A 22,485-nucleotide genomic window follows, 5' to 3' on the forward strand; every position below is an offset into this window, starting at 1 on the left:
TGAAACAGGTTTGGTAACTTGTGATGGACTGGATTTTTACAGGCTTACTTATTTTCCAGATGACTTGTTTATGAGGAGCACAGCACGCAGCTCACTGCAGGCATTGTGAGTACAAGTGCCCGAGTGCTTGAGTGCTAATTTAGCTCTCGTGGCTGTAGGTGGTGTGGCTGGTGCCTGGCAGGTGTTTGCTGTGGCACTCTTTGAGCATACCCAGTCCCTAGACAGCTTTTGCAGCAGATCCTACAAAGCAGGAGTTGTTCAGCTTCTCCCTGATCCTGCCATCTGAACTTCCACCAGCACCCCAGAGCTGAACTGCCAGCCTAGCCCAAGGGTTAGGTCAGCCTAACCCAGGTCTTTCCTTCCCTGGCTTTGCAAATGCCCTGATTCCTGCCCAGGAACATGGTACTGTGCTCCTACATGTGGCTGATCATTGTGCCCTGGGATGCTGTCAGTTGGTCACGCTGCCATGATGAGCACTGACTTCTTGGGCCTTGGGCAGTGGCAGAAATCCCAGCACCCACCTAGCCTGGCTCCCGAGCTCCGTGCCACTCACCACATGGATCTGTCAGGCTTTGCTGCTCCGTGTTGTCAGGGGCAGCAGATTTCAGTTCAACTGTAGCAGCCTGAGCTGCCCTAGAGAGGTCTGGGGGGGCTGAGCCACTCTGCTGCAAACCCCTCTGGGTTTGCTGGCCAAGCAGCAGTGGGTATCCTGGCAGTCCCAGATCTCTGGCTGAACTGGAGCAGTCTCCTGCCTCTGCAGGGTTTGGATTAAGGGCTTTTCCCCGCTGCTTTCCTGCTAAGCTTGAACATTTTCTGTGCCCTTAGCCCATCAGGTTGCCAGCGGTTGGTTGCTCCAGACCTGCAGCTGCAAGTCTTTTGTGTGGAGTCAATCTGAGAAGTGACAGCAGAGATGGAGAATGCTGGGAGGCAGCCTGGTGGCTTGGGTGGGAGGGAGGAGACTTGTGTGGAGGGGACAGCCTTGGTAAAGGAGTAGGACAGGGGCTGCTGTGGAAATGCTCTCTTCCCATAGGGGACAATGCAGTGTGGATAGGAGCTCGGAGAGTGAGGTGGAAAGAGGAGAGATAAGGGAAGGTTCACCTGAGGACCTTGAGCTGCTTTGCAAGGAATAGCAACAAAATGTAGCCCAGGCTTACAGCCCTGCTCACCAGACTGCCCTGGCCTACCTAGAGCTTTCCACCCTGAAGCCCTCCCTCAGCCGTGACTTCAAATGAGCCACTGACGCAGAGGTTTTGTGGTCTGGTCTCTGAACTAGAAGGTCTAAGCCCAGCTTTGTCTGGTGATGAGGGCACAATGAACTTAGCCCAGACCCTTGTTTAATCTAAATCTATCGTGTGATACTTATGTGAGCATCATGTGTCTGCTGGCATGGAGGTGATCAGCGTGCCATTCTCCTCAAGCCCAGGAGCATGATGGAGAGGGAGAAGTAGGAGAGGCATGAACTGCAGTGGGACACCCTGGACTTGTCTCCACCCCTCAGCCTCGTGCCTCACACCAGGGAGTCTGGGTGAGCCCTTCAAGGAATGTGCAAGCCCCAGGACTGTCCTTCCCTTCTTCTCCCCTCCCCTTGCTCCAACAAAACACTGTTCTCAAGGTCTCCTGCGTGCTTATCCCAGCCTGGTCCTGCCAGAGGGACATCCACAGCCTCTCTGCTGCTTTGGTCTTTGCCTCTGGAGCCAAGGAGTTGCCTCTGTCCCCATCTGAGCGGGAGGAGCAGAAGAGGGGCTGGTGAAGGGGGTGGGAGGAGAAGGCAGATTTCCATGTCTCACAAAGGGCACAAGTGATCAGATTCGTGCAACTGCCCAAGAATAAAGAGGCTCTTACAGTGCTGGCTGCCCTGACCTCTCTCCTCTCTGCTCCAGAGGACAGCGTGTGACCACACAGGGATTTCTTAGCTGTACTTGGGAGGCGGGCAGCGGGTTTTCTGTCCCCAGATCTGTCTGCAGCTTGCCTTGCAGCATATTGGCCTATTTTTTGCTCGTTACCTATCTGTTTACTGGAAATCTTGGTACATGGTGATAATTTCTTCTTTTCTTCTCTTTAATTTCGTGTAATTGTTTTGGGTTTTTTTTTTCAATCTGACACTGAAATGGGGCTGAGAGCAGCAGTGCTTCCAGAGCAGGGACAAAAGTAACCAGGAAACACAGGGCAAGAGAGGAGGGATCGACACCGAAACAATGAAATAGCCAAGCAAGGAAAGACTGAATGCTCAATAGCACAAGCCTTTGCAGAAATGCCTGGCTAGTGCAGCATTTTATAATCAGCTTCTGTGCAGGGCTGGCCTGCAACAGTAGTGTGATGGGGGAGGAATGCTTTGAATTAGCTGGATGCCAGAATTAATTCTGTCAGAATTCAAATGTACATGTATGTACAGATTTATAAATAAACACTCGGAGCAGGATTTTGCTTTGCCACAAAGGCTTTAGGGCAGAATCTGGTCTGGCCTGGCTTTTTGCTTAAAAAAAAATAAAATGCTATGGATCTGGGCTAGGTTCTGGTGACTTTGTCAACTTCTTGCATTTATCAGCAGCCTGTAGGCTGAGGAGATGCTGGTTGGGCTGAAGTAAGGGGGATGGCACAGAGGACTCAGAGCTGCTGAGCTTGCTTGCGGTGATAGCCAGTTTTCTGCAATGAACCTCTGTTTGCTGGAAGAGAGGGTGAGGAAGATGCTGGGGGACTGGTGGGGAGATGTGAAATTTGCAGGACCAGGGATGTCCTGCCCTTCCCTTTCCTCCACGGAAGGACAGAGGCAGCTACCCCTCCTTTTCCTGGGAGAGCTATATCCAGCATACTTGGGAATGGGAGGAGGAGATGTCTGGTCCCTAATATGGAGGGAGCGGTGGTTATTCACAGGCATGAGACTCTGGATGCATGCAAAAGTTTTTACATATGTCCCCCAGATGAACTCAGGGAAGAGGTTCTCAATCCTGGATCCTTTCTGATAAGGACAGCTTCAGCCTGTTCTCACCAGGGCATCATGGTTGTCCCTCCTCTGTCTTGTGATTCTCTTGTGATGGTAACATGAGCAGAAGTTCCCAGCTCAGCACAGTGCCCTGCACTCTGCAGCAGTGCTGTTGTACTCCAAGCACACTCCAAGTCATCTGTTTGCTGAGATGATGTACCAGAACTGTTAAAAAAAACCCAAAACATGAATTAATTTAATTTCTCTGTTTCTTGTCTTCCCCCTACCTTTCCTTTTTCAGTTTCTTGCTGTGTGGATGCTTTGATGGGGGGGCTGTCTCTGGAGTGGGCTGGGAAGAGCCGAGCTGTGGATGGCTCCAGATGAGGCAGTTGGCAGGGAGTGATGTTCCGGATGGCTGTGTCTCTCTGAAATATGAGTAAACATTGTCAGAGCAGCCGACTATATGATCTGGGGCTGATCTGCCTTTTCTTCCCTCTACCCATCTCTCCCTGTTCAGGATCCCCCATTTGCTCAGCATCACCCACTTCTCCTCTCCCTGCCTGGGTGACCTGGAAGCTTCATCCTAGAGCTGTAGCTTTGGAGAAAGGGAAGGAAAATCCTGCATATCCTAATGGAGGCAGTGTTTTCCCTTGCCATACGACAGCTTAATCTAAACCCTCATTTGAGCCAGTTATTGTGTGGCTTTAAAACCCCATCCCCTGGAAACTAGTCTCCCACCCCCTTCCCTCGCAGTCAATGCTGGTCGGTGGAGCCGAGCTCCAGGGTTTGGTGCTGGGCCACACGCAGACACAGATCGATCACGCTGGGGGGGTGGGTTGATATTTCTGTGGCAATGGTTTTTATTGCTGGTTGCGGTTGTTGGGTTGTTGGTAACTCGGGGGGGTTGGCGTGCACCGTAATGGGCTTGTGCAAGGGGAGAGAGAGGCTAATGTGATTGCGTCCTTCTGCTCATTATCCTCTTGCTTCGAGGGGGGGCCGCATCCCTCTCCCCCTCTGAATCCATGTGGAGCTGCCACCTCTGCGGTGGGAGCAGGTTTTCCCTGCAGGTGAACTCCTCTGCACTCAGACAAAGGGCTGGGGGTGCCGGTGCCTCCCTTTGTTCTTTTCCTGTCCTGGTGCACCCGCCTCTGACGGCAAAAAGCCCCTTGAAGCGTGCCTCTCAAATGGATGGAGCGGAATAAATGTGCTGCGAGGTCTCTGTCCCCCTCGCAGACCCTTTGGGGACAGTGCGGGGGCGGGTGCTGCGCTCCCCCTTCCCTCTGGTATTGTGCTAGCCCTTAGTGATGGGGGTGGCCAGATCCAGGAGGGAATTACTGCAGCTCTCCTGCCACAGCTGCACTGTTGTGACTGGGTGGCTGAGGCCTGCGAGCTCTGTTTTGGTCAGAGGTGGTTTGATTGTAGGGGGTGGGGATGGAGCCTGCCCCCATCAAGGGAATGAGAGCACATCTGGGGGCTATTTCCTTGCCTCTGCCTGCTGGCATCCTGCACAACAGGGCATCTGGGCAGGGAACTGGAAATAGTGCCTGGTGTAAAGACCACCCCTTTCTAAACGCAGTTCCTGAGCATGTAAGCCCAGCAGGTAAAGCCAAGGCCTGTCCTCCAGCTAAGGAATTTGTAGCTTTCTACTTAGAACAGGGGAGATAAAGATCATTTTAATCTCTGCAGCAATCTAAAGTCTGGATGGGGAAGTCAGGTTATTACCCTAATTTAGAGGTAAGCAGAGGTGGGGAGCCCTGCTAGGAGTCAGGAAGTCCGTGGCAGTGTGGGGAAGCAATCCTGGATACTGGAGCTTTCTTTGCTGATGGTGGTACCTTGCAGAATGTGGACCCTGCTAGCTGCCCCCATCCAGGCACTTCCTCCCCTGGTCCTCCCCATGGCTAGTTCCTGCTACAATCTAGGAATGCACATGGTATTAATCTCCATTTACCAAAGTGCTTTTCAGCAATATGATAAATGATAACAAGGTGAAGAACAAAACCTAAACCTTCCTCTCTCTCCGCATTAAAACTGCCCACTGGAGCCTTCTCAGGAAATATTCTTCCTTCCCAAAATACAAGGCCTGGCTTCGCAGGAGAGAGAGACAGGAGGCATCTGAAAAGACAGCCTCCATGTACACGCTGCATCCAGGAACTGTTGACAAAGGCATTTGAGGAAAACCTTGTGCTTCCCAAACAGTGGAGGCTGGGAGCATCTGTCAGTTTGGTGGGGGATGGAGGTATCCAGGGGAAAGGGAGCCCGTCAGTCCATCTCGTCTGGGTCTGTGGAGGTAGCAGGCATTGACGTTTTGAAGGTCAAGCAAAAGTCACGAGCTGGCCCTGTGGCAGCTGTACTGGCTGGCAGGTAAGGGGAAGCCACCACAAAGCCACAATAGCCACCTGGTTTTTCTGTGGGTACAATCTCACCAGGGAATGAAGAGCTGTTGGTCCTTTCTGCTCTAGAAAATGGCAGCAGGTCAGAGCTAGAAATGGCTTCTCTGGTTGTACACTGACTGCTGGCGCTGCTCCCCCAGTCCCTGTGCAGTTCTCAGTACATCCCATAACATTTGTGTCTCCACCGCATCCTCTTTGAAAGAGGATAATGAAACTGAAAGGGAGAAACAGGACACACTAGAGGCACCTTGGACTGCCAAGCTTGAGGAAGCAGTGCTGGTCTGCCAGAGACCTGAGGAGCTGGATTTTTGAGTCAGAAAATGAAATGCCAGGTAGGCAGCGAGTGAAAGACACCTTATGTGAGGACGGAAACTGAGTGTCAAATATGGCTCACGTGAATCAGCAGGACTGGAGTTGTGCAGAACACTTCCCCTGGCTCCCTGGGAGGATGGAGCTGACTGGGGTCTGAGCTGTCGAGCTCTGATGGCCGAGTCAAACCCAGAAGATAAATGATACTTCAGGGGCCTGAGATCAATAATGTCAAAGGCTGGTCCGTAATCGGGTGAGATTAAAAACCAATGGCAGGCCTTCTCCTAGGAGCACAAGTCAGCATGTTGAAGGGGAGCAGCAGGATTTGCTCCTTTACAGTTATTCCCTGGCGGTGCCCACATCCAAAATCCACCTTCTCTGGCTGCCCTCTGCAATATCAGTGATTTCCCTTTTCAATCAACATCGACCATATCCTGCAGGTCCCCTACGGCTGAGCCCTCTTCACTGGTCCCTGTGCAGCTGGTCCAGAGTGCTCCTGTCCTTGAGAGAGTGGCTGAGTTGGAGACAAAAGCAATGTAGTCTGGTGCTGGCCACCAGCCTCTTTCAGTGCCTGGAGGTGAGCTGGGACTGCAGGAGGTAGAGGAGGAGAGGAGATGCTGAAGCAGGAGGTCATATTGATGCTGTGGGTACCATGATAGGCCATGTTTTGAAAGATGCTTGGCTTTTGGGAGCATAATGGGAAGAGGTGTTTGAGAAATGAGGGCTGCTGATTACTCTTGCCGTTGGTCCTTAATATGTTATTTTTATCTGTATTTATCAATTAATGGGTACCATGAGTATTTAGCTACCCATAAGCAGGAGACAAGTGGTGTGCACGCTTGTGCTGATTTTGAGGGTGCGGATGTTAGGTCTTGTCGTAGAATTGTTTTTTCTCCTGGTTGGGTGCTAAGCAGGGAGCTGTGTCCCCTGGTTGGCAGCAGCCACAGCATGGCATGTAGAAAATGGGAGTGATTTATTTGCAGGAGCAAATTAAAATAAACTTGAGTCCCTTCTTTTCAGTGCATTCCTAAAGGGCTGCACAGGGTGCAGGCAGGGCCGTGCTGTGGCTCCTGTGAAGGGCACTAGGAAATATGATGTTGCCCCTCTTTCCCAGGTGCAAGGGCAATTGAAGTACAAGGGGCCATGTTGTCCCCTGCTGCTGCCCCTTTTGCACACACAAGGAGCTGTAGATGCTGTTTGCCTTTGCCCCAGGCTCCTCTTCCCCTTCCTCCCCACTCCCCCACCCCTTCCCCGCCAGGAAGCCTGGCCTTTGTGTGAAGTGATGCCTCCTGACATCAGCCAGGCGCACAATTTCCTCCGCAGCGGGGAGGGTGAGCAGGCAAGGAGAGGGGTGCCACGTTCCCCAGGATGTGATGTGTGGTCTGCTCTTGCTGGAGCACAGGGTGACAGCACTCCCAGGGTAGCTGTGTGCCCATCTGGGATCCTGTAGCAGGGGGAGGTGGCTGTCCCCAGCCTTACTGGTATGATGATTCAGTGGAGCTTTGCCTGCTTGTGCTGTTCTGCCTGAAAACACCACACCAATGTGTTGCTTTTTGCTGCCTAAGACTCTGATTGCTTCAGTGGCATCTTTATGTGACCCCTCGAGGGATGCATTGGTGGGCTTTATGTAGTTGATGTGTGACCAGCACTGGATGCAGTGTCCTGCTCTGGGGTTGGTGTTGCAGTGCCATGGAGCAAAGGTGGAGGGGCTCAACAGCAAGGCAGGAGCAGGGCTGATGTCTCCTGCGGGCCTGGGCTGCACCAGAGCTCTGGGAGCATCCTGCAGTCCATGCAGACACGTCGCTTCAGAAAGGACAGGTTGCAGGTCAGCAGCGAGGGGATTTGTGGGGTGTGGGCTCTTGGCTTCTCCTTGAAAGGGGGCTGCTGCAACACATGGGAATGGGCCAAGTGCCTGCCAACAGGAAGCCACTGCTGGCACCTTGCCAAGAGTTTGGGGACTTGCATCATTTTAATTTGAGATGTGTTTACCAGGGGATGGCATTTTGCTGCTGGCTGTCTGGAAACTACAGGTCCCAGCATGCTTCTTCACTTGGCACCCGGAGGGAGCATGGTACCACAGGGTTTGTAGTCTCAGTGCTTGCCACTTTGGGGTTTTGCTGTAAATGGGAAGGGCTCTGGTTCAGCATCGCTGGGCACATCCAGGCTTTAAGACATGGGACTGGTCTCTGCTTCCTGTTTTCCTATCCTTCTGCCACCCACTTGCTCACTGCAAGACCAGGTTGGTCTTTTTATGTCACCAGGCTGGGGATGGGATCTGGTCTTATTCTTACTCATTTGCAACATAAATATTTTGGTCCCGAATACGTTGCTGGGAGCTGGGTGTCACGTTGAGGAGCATGATTCATTCATGCTGTTGCTGCTCGGAGCACAATGAGGCAGCCCTGGGACAGGTCCCAAAGATTTCCTGTGATCGCGGCTGGTGGGGAATTTAGGACGTCACGTTCGAGTAAGTCAGAGCGCTTTTTGCACAATTCCTGCAAGCCAGGAGTACTGTGCCATGCCTACTGTATTCGGGACTTGCCATCCCCAAAATGTGGTTGTTGTGGGTGGCTTGCATTTCCAGAGGGAGGAATAAAGAAGAGCAAGGTTGAGCTCCAGTTCTTGCCTTCTCCAGCTGCTGGTGTGCAGAAAAGGTTGCAGGGTGTAGGGTTTGTGCTGGTCCCAGCCAGCATAAGATACAAAGGTACAAAGCAGTGCAAGTTGAAAACCTGCTTCACATCAAGGAGACTCAGGCAGAGTTTCTCCAGTGGGACCAGAGCATCCCTGTGTATTTTAGAGGGATGTGGGACAGCCTGAGGTGAGATGCTGGGCAGACGGGACCGGGGCAGTGGAAGATGCACCTCCATCCCACGCTTCCACTGGCAATGCTGTGCTGCCAGAAGGGACATTTCCTGTCCCACTTTAGTCACTGGTGCAGGATGGGCTGCACCCTCCACCCCAGGACTGGTTCCCTCCATCCCCCCATGTGTCACTTTGTCCTCCCCATGCTGCTGAGGGCCAGGTGTGGGCAGCGCCCAGATTCGTTCTGGCATCTTTCGTTAGACGCTGTTTGTTCATGCTGCATTTTTCTTTTTGCTGGCTTGTTTGGACACGCACTGGTACATTCACGGCACTCAGGCAGTAACGTGAGTCTCTTTCCCATTAGGAAAGGGGCCAGGATTTGGGGGGGGCTGGGAGGGTGGCTTAAGCAGTAGTTTTTGAGATATTTCCTTCTGCTGCCACACCCTGCGTGAAAGAGCAATATCCGCGGCTTCAGCTGCTATCGCAAGGCTCTGAACATCTCTCTTTTAATATAGATTGGTATCATTTTGCATTTTAAAGTAAAAACACGCTGCAAGCTGCAGACAGCTGTCGGTTGGCAGCTTTGTTTGAACATCTGGTATTGCTGGGCTGCTGTTCAGTGCGATCTAACTATGGGATTCATAAAGATTATAATCCAGGCTTTCAGATTCTCAACAACCACCTCACCAAAAAAAAAAAAAATGGTGAGAGAAAAAACCCAGCAGAGAGGCAATGGAGGGTCCTTGGTGTTCAGCAGACTGTGGTTGTGGTCACTAGGGTGGATGGACTTGCTGTGCCTTTCCTTGGCTGCCCACAGGTGCTGACAGGCTGCTTCCAGCCTGCAAAATGCCAGGCACTGGGGAGCTGTGGAAGTGCGAAGTCTTTTCCCCGCTTCTGTTTTTTCCAGCTTGTGTGCTGAATCTGGTCTCATACTCCTCTGGGTGGTGTCTGGCGCTGGTGAGCTGAAGCAGCAGATTCTGCTGTGGCTTTCAGTAGATGTTTCTAACAGTTGTCTGCAGCAACAGGACTTGGTTTTTTTTTCTTTAAAGTAAATGATGGAGGAGCCAAGGCTCACAGTAAACATTTTGGCATGTCAAAACCTCATTTCCAAGAGAAATTGAGTCCGCTTTTCTTGAAGCAACTGAAAGGTTGAGATAGCCACCTCTGTAAGACCCATCCATCCTTCTGTGAGTCAGGCACTTTCCTTGGCACCTTTGAGAATTCCGCGACCTCTAAGCCCCTAACGAGTTTTATAAATCTTGTTAGTTGATCTGCATTTTTGCAAAGCTCTTTGAATCCAGCCTATTGGTGCATAAGTCACCTTGACTTTCCTCAAGGCTTTGACTCCCAATTCACTTTCAGGCTCCATTTGTCAGTTGGAGGTGCACAAAAACGTCCCCCTTATCTTTATTAGAGAAAAAAAAAAGCTGCCTGGGGAAATGTAGCTGCACTTCAGTTGGTGCAGGCCAGTAATAGACGTGCATATAAACCTGTTCTGTCCTTGTTTGTGTTGATTTAACTTACCAGTACAAATTAAAATAGCCTTGAGCGGTTGGAAGTTTAACTAGATCAGTTGGGAGGAAAAAAAATAAAATCATGGCCTTTAAATCAAAGGATTTCTTTCTAGTGCTGCCTGAGTCTGGAGAGGTGCCTTGTGCAGCTGGACCCCTTGTCTTTGGCTCACCAAATGAGACTCTGATGGGGCACGTGGCTGCAGGTCATTGCCAGTGGTCTCATGGCCAGGACGTGGGTACACATGGGTACTGCTGCTGCTCTGCCCCTCAGAGGTATCTGAGCTCCCCATAAAACCTGTTTATGCTTCCAGATCCTCATGCCAGGCTCCCTGCAGAGCAGAAGCTAGAAATCAGGGGGGTGGGAAGTCGAAGAGGCTGTTTTTTAGAGCTCAGGGCTTCCCATGGCAGGACTCAGCCTGGTGGGTGCAGAGTCGAGGTCTTTGGGCAGGGGAGAGGCTGCTCAGCCTGCAGTGGGAGCAAGGGTGGAAGAGGCTGGCTGTGTTTCACCCCTGCAGGGAGAAGGCTCTGAGATCACACAGGCCAGCTGGATCTTGAATCCAAGATGTTTATTTGGAAGGGGGAGTGAGGGTTTCTCAATTTTGCAGGGCTTGCAGATGGGGGTAGGTTTGCTGCCAAGCAATAGGATGGGTCTTTGCAGGATGGCTTCTTTGTAAGGCAAGCCATTCCCCCTGCCACAGTTTGGGGCAACTGGCTGAGACCCTGAGATGTTGTCACATTGGGAAGATCTTGGAATTCAACAGAGCTAGACAAGACTGGGAGAGCAACAGATTGAGGCAGGATTGGGGGTGCTGCCAAAGCCTGTTGAATTTTTTATGGGGGTTATGGGAGGAGCAACTGAGAAATGATATGTCAGAGCAATAGGACTGGTATGAGGACTTTGTGATTCAGCTGAGTTTCAGCACTGAGTGATCTCCCTTTGCTGCCCAGACTGCCACCACTGGAGCTGGCAGAGCGCTTCTGAGACCCAGCTGGGGGAGATGATCCCACCAGAGACAGACTGCTCTTTTTTTTCTGGATGAATTTTTTTATCTGTATCTGTGGTTGGGAAGGGGCAGATGTATGAAAACAGACATGAGGGAGAAAAGGATTGTAGGGCCCCCCTAATGTCCATATAAATTGATTGAAGCATTTGAGAAACCACAAGCACAGAGTGTGCTGAAGACAGAAAGGGCAGGACTTATTACATGATCTTTTAGGCTCTGAAAAACTGTGAAATCTGGTGAATCCCACTCAATACAGTAACAGGCCCCAGATTTTATTTTCTGGCTTGGCAGGGATGAAGCACAAGGCAGCACTGGTCATGGGGAGCAGTTGTGCTCCAGGTGTTGGTGTCAGTCTGAGCTCCCAAGTGGCTGGAAACAGTTGCTCGAGGCACTTGAGTCTGGGTGTCTGAAACTTTCTGGATGTCACAAACCCTGTACTTTCCTTGCAGTCTCCAGGGCTGGTGCTCCTGAGTTGGTTACTCAAAGGGCATTTGGTGCTGGGCAGGGCAGGTTTGTGCCAGGGCCTGCAGCCAGAGCCCTGTGCTGGAGATGGCTCAGCAGCAGGGTGAATTTTGGCACTCATTTATAAGCAGCCCTAAACATGTACATTTTCCCCCTAAAACTGAAAGAGGTGAGGAAGAGAGCTCCTCCCCTGCATCCCTGGTGGCAAAGAAGATGCAGACCCTGTCCTTCATAAACACAGAGCTGAGCCCTGTGACTCTCCCAGCCTGTGCTGTCCTCCCACTGAAAGCTGCCTGGGGTGGGCTGTGTTCACACCCTGGCCTGGCTGGGGATCCCTTCTCCCTCCCTGCCCAGCAGACAGAAAAGAAATTTATCGAGTTCCTCAGTGCCCTGAGGTCGTGCCTGCAGCCCCAGCCCTCAGAGGTGGCCTTTCCATCTTGTTCCTGCACCACCCAAATGCATCTGCTGTCCCTGTGGCATTGGGACGCAGTGTGGGAGCATTTTCCCTGGTGGGATGCTGTCTCTCCTGGCAGGTACGGGGCAGGAAGTGGCTCCACTGGCCAGGTCACTAGTGAGGCTCCCCAGGGCTCAGTTTTGAGACCAGCCTTGTTTAATACTAGGAAGGCTCTAGAGAGAGATCTGGACAGGCTGAATCAATGGGCCAAGGCCAGTTGTATGAGGTTCAGCAAAGTGAAGTGCTGGATCCTGCACTTGGATCACAACAACCCCACACAGTGCTACAGGCTGGGGGGCAGAGTGGCTGGAAAGCTGCCCAGCAGAAACAGACCTGGGGATCATGAGCCAGCAGTTGCCCAGGTGGCCAAGAAGGCCAGTGGCATCCTGGCTTGTGTAGCAGTACCGTGGCCAGCAGGACCAGGACTGTGATCACTCCCCTGTACTCAGCACAGCACCTCAAATTTCATGGTCAGTTTTGGACCCCTTACTACTAGAAAAATATTGAGGTGCTGGAGCGAGTCCAGAGAAGGGCAACAGAGCTGGTGAAGGGTCTGGAGCACAAGTGCTGTGAGGAGCGGCTGAGGGAGCTGGGGGTGTTTAGCCTGGAGAAAAGGAGGCTCAGGGGAGACCTTATCACTCTCTACAACTGCCTGAAAGGAGGGTGTAGCAAGGTAGGGGTGGCCCTCTTCTCCCAGACAACAAGTGACAGGACAAGGACAAGCCTCAAGCCATGCTGGGGAGGGTTCATGTTGGGCATCAGGAAGAATTTCTTCACTGAAAGGGAGGTTAAGCATTAGAATGGGCTGCTGCCCATGGAGGTTGTGGAGTCACCATCCCTGAAAGTGTTTAAGAAATGACTGGACCTGGCCATTAGTGCTAATAGTTTAGTTGAGAAGGTGGTGTTCAATCAAAGGTTGAACTCAAAGATCTTGGAGGTGTTTTCTGATCTTAATGATTTTATGATTCTATGATTCTATCATCAAGGCTCATCCTTGTCCTGTGGAGCCAGCAGCATCAGTCATGACTCAACCTGGCTGCATGCTCAGCATGCAAACTTCTTTCTTGTCCTGGTATTTGTCTTCCTGGTGCATTTCTAGCCCCTTTTTTCCTCTTCTGCACATGTTATGAGTGAGTCTTGAGCCCCAGATCTGGCATAGGCAGTTTACCCTGCTTTCACTGCCTCTATTGTGCTTTGCATGGAGGGAGCCTCTGTTTTGAAGGGTACAACACCCATACTAGAATCACCTCATATTCAGTTATGAGGAAGGCTCCTTCCTCCAGGATTTGCAGGCCTGCTGGTAGAGAGGTGATGTGTCTCCAGCCACTGGCCTCATCTCTCTGCTCCTTAATCTCCCTTATCCTGCTTTTGCTCTCGAAGCAAATCTTCATCCCTACTCCAAGGACACTGACAGCAGTGGCAGCTGGACCATGGCTTGAGGCTGGGGTCCAAAACCTATAGGTAGTGCCCCAGCCTCGTTCCCCCATTTGTGTGAGAGGCACAGCATGAAGTAACTCCCATGGCTGCAATGAGCAGGGGGATGCACAGAGCCCCAGGAAGGTGAATTGGCATTCTCAAGATCCTCCTGAAGGTCACTTTCTGACAGACAATAGGTCCCCATTTCCTGACCTCCAGAAATCCTGCTGCTGGCCCCATGTAACACAATGCCTTTTATTTTCTCCTTATTAACAAGTTCTTCCTTTCTGCTAGGTGTAAACAAGGGAAAGAGCTGTCCCAGGCTGCAGGCACTGGCACAGCCCTTTGGTGGCTCAGGATCTGCTCTGGTACAGGGACATGCAGAGAAATATGGTCTGCCATGCCCACTGTCCTGGGATGCTCCAGGAGCCAGGCCCAACCTGGTTCTGCTAAGCAGTCATGAGTCATGGCTCCATGGGAGCATCCAGCTGCTGTATGCCAGTTGTGCTGCAGGGATGCCCTGTGCTGGGGTGGGCACAGGAGGTGGGACATGGGGCTGTGCCTGTGGGGTAGCCAGTGGAGATGGAACATGGGTCTAAACCTGATGGTTTCTTCTCCAGGGAAGGCTCAGAGGCCAGGCAGCAACTCACAGGGTGATGTGGACAAGCAGGAGGCATCCTTGCCCGCTCCAGCATGAGAACAGGGTAGAGAGCTCCTGTTGCAAGAGGCACCTGTACATCCTCTTCTCCCAAAGTGGAGCTGATTATTTGGCCTTCAGCCCTTTTCTACAAAGCACCAGCTCTCCTGGTGCTCAGGTGTCCCTCAATACTGGAAAGGGGGGTCTCTCTGGTGCCTCTTCACTGTATGGCTGCTACTTCCATCCCTTCCTAGCAAGGGCAGCTATTAATATCTCAGGCTGTTTCCCTTACCTCTTCCTTCCCCTGTTGAGGATAAACCAGCCTGATCTCTGCACAGGGAGCACTGTGAGAAAAGGCAAAGCCTGGAGCACTGTGTGTGCTCTGGGCTGGCCAGGGGAGGCAAGACCTTGTGCTCTGGCTGGAGACCTTCCCTTCTGCCTGGTGCTTACTATAAACGTGTGCAAGATGAAACCCCAACCAGAAAGCATTTCCTTCCCGTCTCTTTAAGTGGATCAGCCTCCTGCGAGTGTTGTGAGGGCTGTGGGGAGTTTGAAAGAGCTGGTTTTGCCTAAATCTGGTCAGCAGGAGACCACCAGCAGGGTGGGAGGGATGCTCCAGGGGTTTGGGCTGTGGCAGTGCATGATGCATTATCTCATGATTTGAGACCCTGTTTTGGGGGCAGTGGGGTGCTGTGCCCCAGATGTACACAGTGTCAGGGTTCTGATGTGTTAGCAGGTGGGGTGACACTTTCAGGAGGGATGAAAATAACTCATTGCGTGGGTTTTTCTCAGAAAATGGTCCAGCTGACAGTGGAGAGGGGCTGGCGAGAGGGAAGCCTGTGTGTGGGAGGCCTGGGGAGGCGAAAGGTTGCACTCGCCTCCTTGGCCCAGGGCTTTTGGTGCATTAAAATTCAGTCACTGTGACTTCAGGCCCGTCTCCAGCAACGTGCTGGGACATGTGTCTCAATGGGGGCTCTTGATCCCAGTCCCTGGGCTGAGCTGCAGGTGTCTGGAGCCATTCCCACTGCAGGCATCTGCCCTTTGCAGCTTCCTCGCTCCGGTTCCACCTTCCTCCTCCTCCTCCTCACCCTTCCTGCCCCTCATGCTCCAAGCTGCTCCCTCCGTTCTTGCTTTCCGGTGACTGCAAACAATGTCCTTATTCACTCAGTGGCTGGGATTTGGCGGCGAGGGGAAGGCCTGGGCGCAGAGGAGGAGGAAGGAGAGAGGCAGAGAAGTGAGTGTGCCTGTCCTGGGCCAGCTGTCCAGCTGTGGTTAAAGGTGCTCTGTGGGGCCGGCTGGCTCTCTGCTCCCCCAGTTTCCTACGGGAATGAGAGCTCTGCACTGCTGTGGTTTGTCCTCCTGCCCTGCTGTAGTACCCTCCAAACCCACAACAGTTTCACCAGAGTTTATTGGGAATTAGCATCCTGCAAGCATCCCACAGGTCAGGGTGTGGGCACTCGGTTGCTCTTGCAAGGTGAATGGCCCTGAAGGATGCACAGTGCCTATTAGACATCAAGAGAAGCTGCATGGGCTCCATTTGCCCTGTGAACACAGTAAAGCTTTTCACTGCTCCAGCTCTTGTTTAAAACCACAGCAGCTCAGCAGGTCATGGGGCACTGCTCTGCCTCTGGTGAAGCTGCCAGGCTCCTTCCTGATCCTGCTGGGAATTGGGCAGGGGCTGGTGAGTACTCCAGCCCCCAGGGAAGGGGTGCCAGAGGCTCTCCCCTGCCAGCTCTCCCTGGGAGGCACACAAGGGCCCTGACCAGCCTCAGGGAACACAAAACCTTGGGGCATGTCATGGGATTTTGCTGCCCCGCTGCTGGCCTCAGAGCAATGGGCTTCTGGGGGCTGCAAAGAGGGGATGAGGGGAGTGCTGAGCCTCAGGCAGGGCAGGGCCATAATCCACTGTTACTGTGGGCTCAGCAGTGAGCACAGGCTTAGCTCTGCCCTTTGGGAGAGGACAGTGTTGAGACCAGCCTAAGACAAGTCAGGGCAAATATTGTGCCCACAGATTGCTCCCTGCCTGGGAGGTCTTGGGTGGGTGTGAGCTCCTTCCTACACCCCAATGCCCCCATTTACAGTGGAGGTTTTCCCAGCTGGTTGAGCTGGACCCGTGTGTGTAACACATCTGAGGCTTGTGGTGATGCAGCCATACAGTGGCTCTCAGATGAGAAGCATAGGTGCCAGAGCTGTTAAACTCTTTATTACTATTTTCCTGTCTTGTGACCACAGGCATTTAATGTTGCAGAAGTTCTTTGTTGGGACTGCTCTGTCCCCCAGCAGACATATCCCTATGCCCTGCCTGGCAGGGTGGATGTGTCCCATGCTGGGGCGGCCGCTGGGAGCAGGGATCAGTGCCCAGTCTGCACCTTACTGCACTCCCTCTGAGCAGGGGGTGCAGTAAGGTGCAGGCAGGCAAGGCAGGCAGGGTGTGGTTTCCCTGGTGGCGGTTTCCTCCCAGCAAGTGTGGATAGCGATGGTCAGCAAACCTTCCCCCAGCACAGTCCCATGGGGACCAGCTGTGTGCATCCTCCTGCAATGAGACCTTGCAGTGTTTGCTTTGCTTCCTGCAGAGATGTCCCTCCAAGCAGTGTTTCAGTCCCAGTGTATGACCTTGGTACCCCAAACCCATCCGACTTGGCACAATTGCTGCTCAGGAATCACTCTCCTCTGCCTGCATGGGAGGAGTGCACCCTCGCTCCTGAAGGGAAGTGAATGATAGCATCCCCTCCTTTGTCCTTCCACCTTTGGTGGTCCAGCTCCCTTGCAGAGTTGATGCCCACAGCGTGTTTGCAAGCTCCCTGTATGGGAGCAAAAGGGAGCTTCCTTTTGTACCCACACTTCATTTTTCTCCATGAGGAGGGGGGAGATTGTGTTCATCTCTTGCAGAATAAGCTGGTGTGCATGAACTAGCCCAGTCTCACTGGGGCCTACAGGGTCACGGTAGACCAGCCACTTACCCCAGCCACCAATTAATTTATTAATTAATGAGATGAATTCACTCTCAGCTGGTGCTGTAATAAAAAGCATTTTTAGTATGTGTTTCGCAAACTGGCGACGTGTCTCGGAAAAGACAAACTGGGATCAGAGTTGCACACAGCCTGGGAAGGGTGCCTGGACAGAGGGAGCCTCGGTTCTCCCAGCATCAAGGTCATGCATGAAATATGAGAAATTACCCCGAGAAATTCTGATCCTGGAGGAGGAGTTCATGACTTCAGAAATGCCAGATTTGGGAGGGGATGGAAGGGGAAGGGATATATTTTCCTTTTCAAAATACCTAAGGAATTCAGCCTGTGCTGCATAGACAATGAGATTTTGCCCCTCGGTGCCAGAAGGGGTAGTTCATACCCTTGTGTCTTGTTAAGGTTTTGTTGCCGTGGGTGAAAAGCCCTCCCATACCACTGCAATCCCAGGCACGTACAGTTTTTAAATCACCCTAAAAAAAGAGTGGCTCAAATATGAGGTTTAAAGAAAGCGCTACATGTCCTCTATTCTGTCTGATTTCTACAGCTTTAGGTTGGATTTTGGTCACTTTTTCCAGGTGTGAGGTGATATTAAATTAACTTATATATATAAAATGTTATTTTTACATATGTTTATATGTATATTTGTGATTTCACATAATTGCATGATTGCTGGAGTGGAGCAGTCTGAGGTTTGTTACAAAACACAAAGGTTGGCAGCTCTGCCACGGCAGCTGCAGGGCGATGGTACGTGCATGTCCGGGCTGTTCGGTGCCTCCCTCGGGGGTCCCTCAGACCAGTGGGGCTGGCAGGGTGGGCTCTGCCTGCCTGGCATCTGGAGTGATAGGAAACTCTGCTTTCCCCTGCTAGAGCATCCCAGCAGCATCAGGGGGAAGGGCAGTGGCCCTTCGGATATGTCAGATACCTGATGGCGGAGTGGGATGGGGATTTGGCCTCTGTGCCCAGCGAGGGATCCTGTCCTATGTTTTTTACCCACTCCCATCCCAGCTGGCAGGCAGGGAACTCAGGCTGAGGATGGGGCTGCTCCTGGGGGCCTGGCTAGACTTGGCTGTCCTCCTGGTGGGCTGGTGTGGGATGGGTCTGGCTGTCTGTGGTGGAGATGGCGAGTCTGTGGCAGGGAGGGAGGTGTAGGGAAGGGCTCGGTGCAAAGCTCGCTGTGTCCTTTGGCTGCCCAGCATGGGGCATGAGCAGCTCAGCCTGCACTGCACAACCTGCCCAAGTCCCACATTCAACTGGCCTCCTGCAAGCTGGGATGTTGGAAGGAATCTCTTTCCTTGGAGCCCAGGAGCAGGCTTGTTGCCTGCCACTTCTCAATCCGCCTACACGGAGCTGTTTTCTGTTTAGTGCAATACAAGAGTTGTCCACCTGCTCTACAGTTCTGCCTGGTGCTTGACCCAAAACCCTGTCTGAGCCCCTAGGGAAACCCCCAGCAGCTCCACACTCAGGCCTGGCTGTTGGCACAGGACCTAGGACACAGTTCCTGCCTGCACCTTTGGTACTCCAGGGTTCAAGCAAGTGGTGTTGCGCTCACTCTCCAGAGCTCATTTCTCACCGTGTTAAGCCTGGGAGTGGACTGCAGCCTCCTGCTGCTGCAGCAGCACAAAAAACAATCATTTTACAATGAAAAAATGAGATTTTTAATATATGCCTCAGGTCTTTCTCAGTGTGGATGCTTCCAGTGATGCCCATGGATGCTGCAGGCCCCTGTGTTTCTGTACGCATGCACAGCAAATGTCCCCCCATGGGCTGGGGGTCTGCATTGCTGTGACTGCCCCTCAGCCCTGTTTCAGTGAATGTGCTGTCTGTGTGTCTGTCTGCATGGACCTGAGTGGGTGCACACACGTGCATTCTGGGCATGCATGTGCAGTGTGCTGTGAGTAGGAAGATGGGTTTTTTTAGCTCCTCGTTATTATTAGTGGTAGGAGCCCAGTGACAGTAAGGCTGGAGGTGCCTGAGACCTTAAGAAAAACAACAGGAGGGAGGAGGCTTTGCATTCCTGCTCCTGAATTGAGTCGGAGGTGACAGCCTTTCCCTGCAATGCAATTAATCCCGGCAGCGCCTCTGCCACCCTCCCCCTCCCGCCTCGTCCAGGAATTAATTACTTGATTATAAATTCCCGAGTGGCGGTTTATAATAGCAATAATCCCCTCGAAATTCATTCTTGCTGCTGGTTTCTTTCCATCTCGCCCCCGTCGTTGAGTCTCGAACGCCGCATCTCCATGCTGGGTGAAGCCCTTCTCCTCACCCGCTGGTGTCCTGGCTTTTCTGCCCAGTAAACATGAAGGGCGAATATTTGGAGTTGATTTTGAGGGGTGTTTTGGGAAGCCCTACTCCTGCTGACAGGGATGGAGCCCTTCTCTCATGGGCAGTGGGTTTCTCCAGGCTGGGAAGCATGCAGGAGCGAGGCGCTCACACTGATAGCTGGGGATAAGGTTTTGTTCCAGTTATTCGGTGGATGGCCCAGGCCCAGCCCCAAGGAGTGGGGCTGGGGGCTGGCAGTGTGGTGGGGGGAGGCTCCTTTCCACCTCACTCTGTCCCTCCAGATTACGCTGACGCTGGCTCTGGGGCTTGTCAAGGAGGCGGGGAAGGGAGAAAGGATTTGGCGTGGCGTACGGGAGCGCGAGGGAGGTGGTGATGTCTCACAGGAGCCTGCTGGCGATGGGTGATGGGCCTCAAATGGTACTGCCTTAGTGGGGGATGAGCCTCTCTGGGTCCCCCCACAGTCCCCAGGGCTTGGCCCTGACCCAACCCCACTGACCAGGCTGCAGAAAGTTACCTGAGGTGCTGCCCCCATCCAGGGGACCCAGCCCAGCCAATAACACAGCTCGGCACAGGCAGGCCCTCTGCCATTCCTGCCACTGAAATAACCAAGTTTCCAGCTCCACAAGCTACACGGGAGCTTTCAGCCTGGCAGTGACATCCTGCTGGGAAAAAGCACCATCCCTCCTGAACCGTGTGGGCAGAGCCAGTGTGGGCTGCACTGATGTTCACTGGCACATGCGGCCGCTGGGCTCTGACGATGCTGCTTTCCCTCATCTCTGCAGAAGATGCTGATGAAGCAGCAGGACCGCCTGGAGGAGCGGGAGCAGGACATCGAGGAGCAGCTCTACAAGCTGGAATCAGACAAGCGGCTGGTCGAGGTAACCAGTGCCTCACCCTGCCACGGCCATTCCCAGGGACTATCACCCTATGGCACAATGGGGACAAGCTCTTGGGACACGGGGGCCAGGTGGGCAGGGAGGAAGGAAGGCATGCATGGGAGGAGTAGCTGGACAGACTTCCAGCCTCCATTTCAGTGTCATCAGTCATCATTTTGGGAGAATAAAAAAAGTGTTCGGAGCTGCTCTGCAGCCTCATGGGCCCTGGGTTGAGTTGGGAGGTGAGGAACAAGGTTGCCCTTAAATATCAGATGGCACATCCTGTTCTCAGCTCAGCACAGCCTTTCTTAGGAAGGGAGTGCCTGTGGTCCTTAAAGCCCCTCGGCCTCCCAGAGCATGAAGGGAAAGGCTCTGGAACATGAAGTGTCTCCAGCCTGGGATGAGGCTGAGGATGAGGATGAAGGTGGGAAAGGGTATGCAATAGGGATGGGTGGGATTTTTCAGGGGAGCACACTTCCGTTGGTGGTGTAGCAAGTTGTTTCTTGGCATTGGGTCTCTGGAGCTGATCCCCACACAGACCCCAGGAAGTAAGTTCAGGAATCTGCTGAACCAATCAAACCTTCAGAGTGTCCCTGTTGGGTCTCTGGCACATAGAAGTCCTCCCATGTGGAAGTTGACAGGAGGGTTTGAGCTGTCTGGGTGTTGCAGGAGAGCAGAGCTGGGGTGCAGCTTTCAGGCTGCATTCTCCACTGCTGAGAAAGGACCCAGGTGTCCTGGGACAACCAGGAAGAGGTCAAAGGGCACAGAGCACTGACCCTGCTCCTCTCCCCAGGAGAAGGTGAACCAGCTGAAGGATGAGGTGCGCCTGCAGTACGAGAAGATGCACCAGATCTTGGATGAGGACTTGCGGAAGACCATGGAGATCCTGGACAAGGCCCAGGCCAAGTTCTGCAACGAGAATGCGGCCCAGGTTCTGCACCTCAATGAGCGCATGCAGGAGGCCAAGAAGCTCCTCAGCTCTGTTCAGGTCATGTTTGACAAAACTGAGGACATCAACTTCATGAAGGTAAGACAAGCTGCCCATGCCAGGGTGGGACAGGGGCTGTGGAGAGGTTTGGTTGTGTGGGAAGAATTGGGTATGTGTGGGGTGTGGTGGGGAGCAGAATGGGGACATTAGCAGGGCTGGCTGATGTCTCCAGAGTGCTCAGCAGTGGAAGAAGTCAAGGAGAAGTGAGGCAGGCTCAATGCTGGCCTCAAATGAGGAGGTGCCACAGCTGGAGATGGGGCTGGAGCAGCCCATGCAGGGGAAAGGGGACTCAGTGCCCATGGTCAGACTGTCCCCTCCTGGGGGGCCATGGAAGCTGACACTGAAAGGGGGCATGGCCACCATGGCAGGGATTGGCCTTACTGACCAGAGCTTCTCCTTCCACTTCTAGAACACCAAGTCTGTGAAAATCTTAATGGACAGGTAAGCGCGGCGGGACAGACGTGTTTGGGGAAAAGGGTGTGTTCATGTCCACAGGGGTGGCAGCAGCACAATATCCAGAGGAAGACCAGGGTCAGGGATGCTACAGGGTTTGGGAGAGGCATGTGCCATGCTCAGCTTCCCTCTCTTTCTGTGAGGATGAAAAAAATCCCCTCATGCAGCCATTGAATCAGGTCCTCCCCGTGGACTAGGGGAATCTCAGTGTTGTGCTTGTGGAAGAGCAGAGGATGGGACCGGCAGAGTTGGGGTGCAGGGCTCCATCCAGCTCCACTGGGCAGAGGCAGAGCAGGAAGTTAAAGGCAGCACTAGCAGAGCAGAGATGAGCTGGGATGGCCATGCAGTGGGGACATGGACTGTAGGAGGTGTGCCCTGGCAGGAGACGTTCAAGCAAAACTGGACAGGGAAGGTCCTGCCTGCCAGAGACAGCCAGCTCAGTTCTGTCCTCTACCCTAGGGAGGGTGTTTGGCTCCAGGAGGGTGTGGGGGGACGAGCTGTCCCTTTCCTGAGTTCACCTTGTAACTCACACCTCTCTGCCTGCCATCCCCAACAGGACTCAGAACTGTACGGGTGGCAGCCTGCCCCCACCCAAAATCGGCCATCTCAACTCCAAGCTCTTCCTGAACGAGATCGCCAAGAAGGAGAAGCAGCTGAGGAAGTTGCTGGAAGGTGGGTGAAACCTGAGAGGTGCAGGGGCATGGGACCTCACTACCTCCTGTATCCTTAGCTGGCTGCCCTGCAGATCCCAGTACAAAAAGGTGGGGAGAGCTCTTTGGGGCAGGGACCCCTTGGAGCCCCTCTGCAGTCAGCAGGGAGAGTCACAAAGCCAGTTCCTGACTGTCCCCAGGGCATTTTCCTTGTCTTGTTAAAATGGCTGTGTTCTGGGGTTACACCCTGAAATACAGAGTTTTTGGGGGTTTGGCCATTGCCAGGAAAAGGCAGTGGAAAGATGGGGGTCAGCATGTGGGCAGGGACAGCCAGGGGCTGGCATGGTCCCACAGCCCCTGGCCAA

General features: G+C 53.1%; 1 protein-coding gene across 1 annotated transcript in view; it reads left to right on the forward strand.

Annotated features, from left to right (window-relative positions):
• TRIM8 (tripartite motif containing 8) overlaps window positions 1-22,485 on the forward strand; it is a 30,510-nt gene that overhangs the window by 6,163 nt on the left and 1,862 nt on the right. Inside the window, exons 3-6 of the mRNA XM_030951319.1 lie at window positions 19,937-20,032; window positions 20,823-21,056; window positions 21,427-21,458; window positions 22,027-22,142. Coding sequence (XP_030807179.1) covers window positions 19,937-20,032; window positions 20,823-21,056; window positions 21,427-21,458; window positions 22,027-22,142 — 478 coding nt within the window. The remainder of the gene's footprint in view (window positions 1-19,936; window positions 20,033-20,822; window positions 21,057-21,426; window positions 21,459-22,026; window positions 22,143-22,485) is intronic.

The sequence above is a fragment of the Camarhynchus parvulus genome, chromosome 6, assembly GCF_901933205.1.
Source record: "Camarhynchus parvulus chromosome 6, STF_HiC, whole genome shotgun sequence".
Taxonomy (NCBI): Eukaryota; Metazoa; Chordata; class Aves; order Passeriformes; family Thraupidae; genus Camarhynchus; species Camarhynchus parvulus.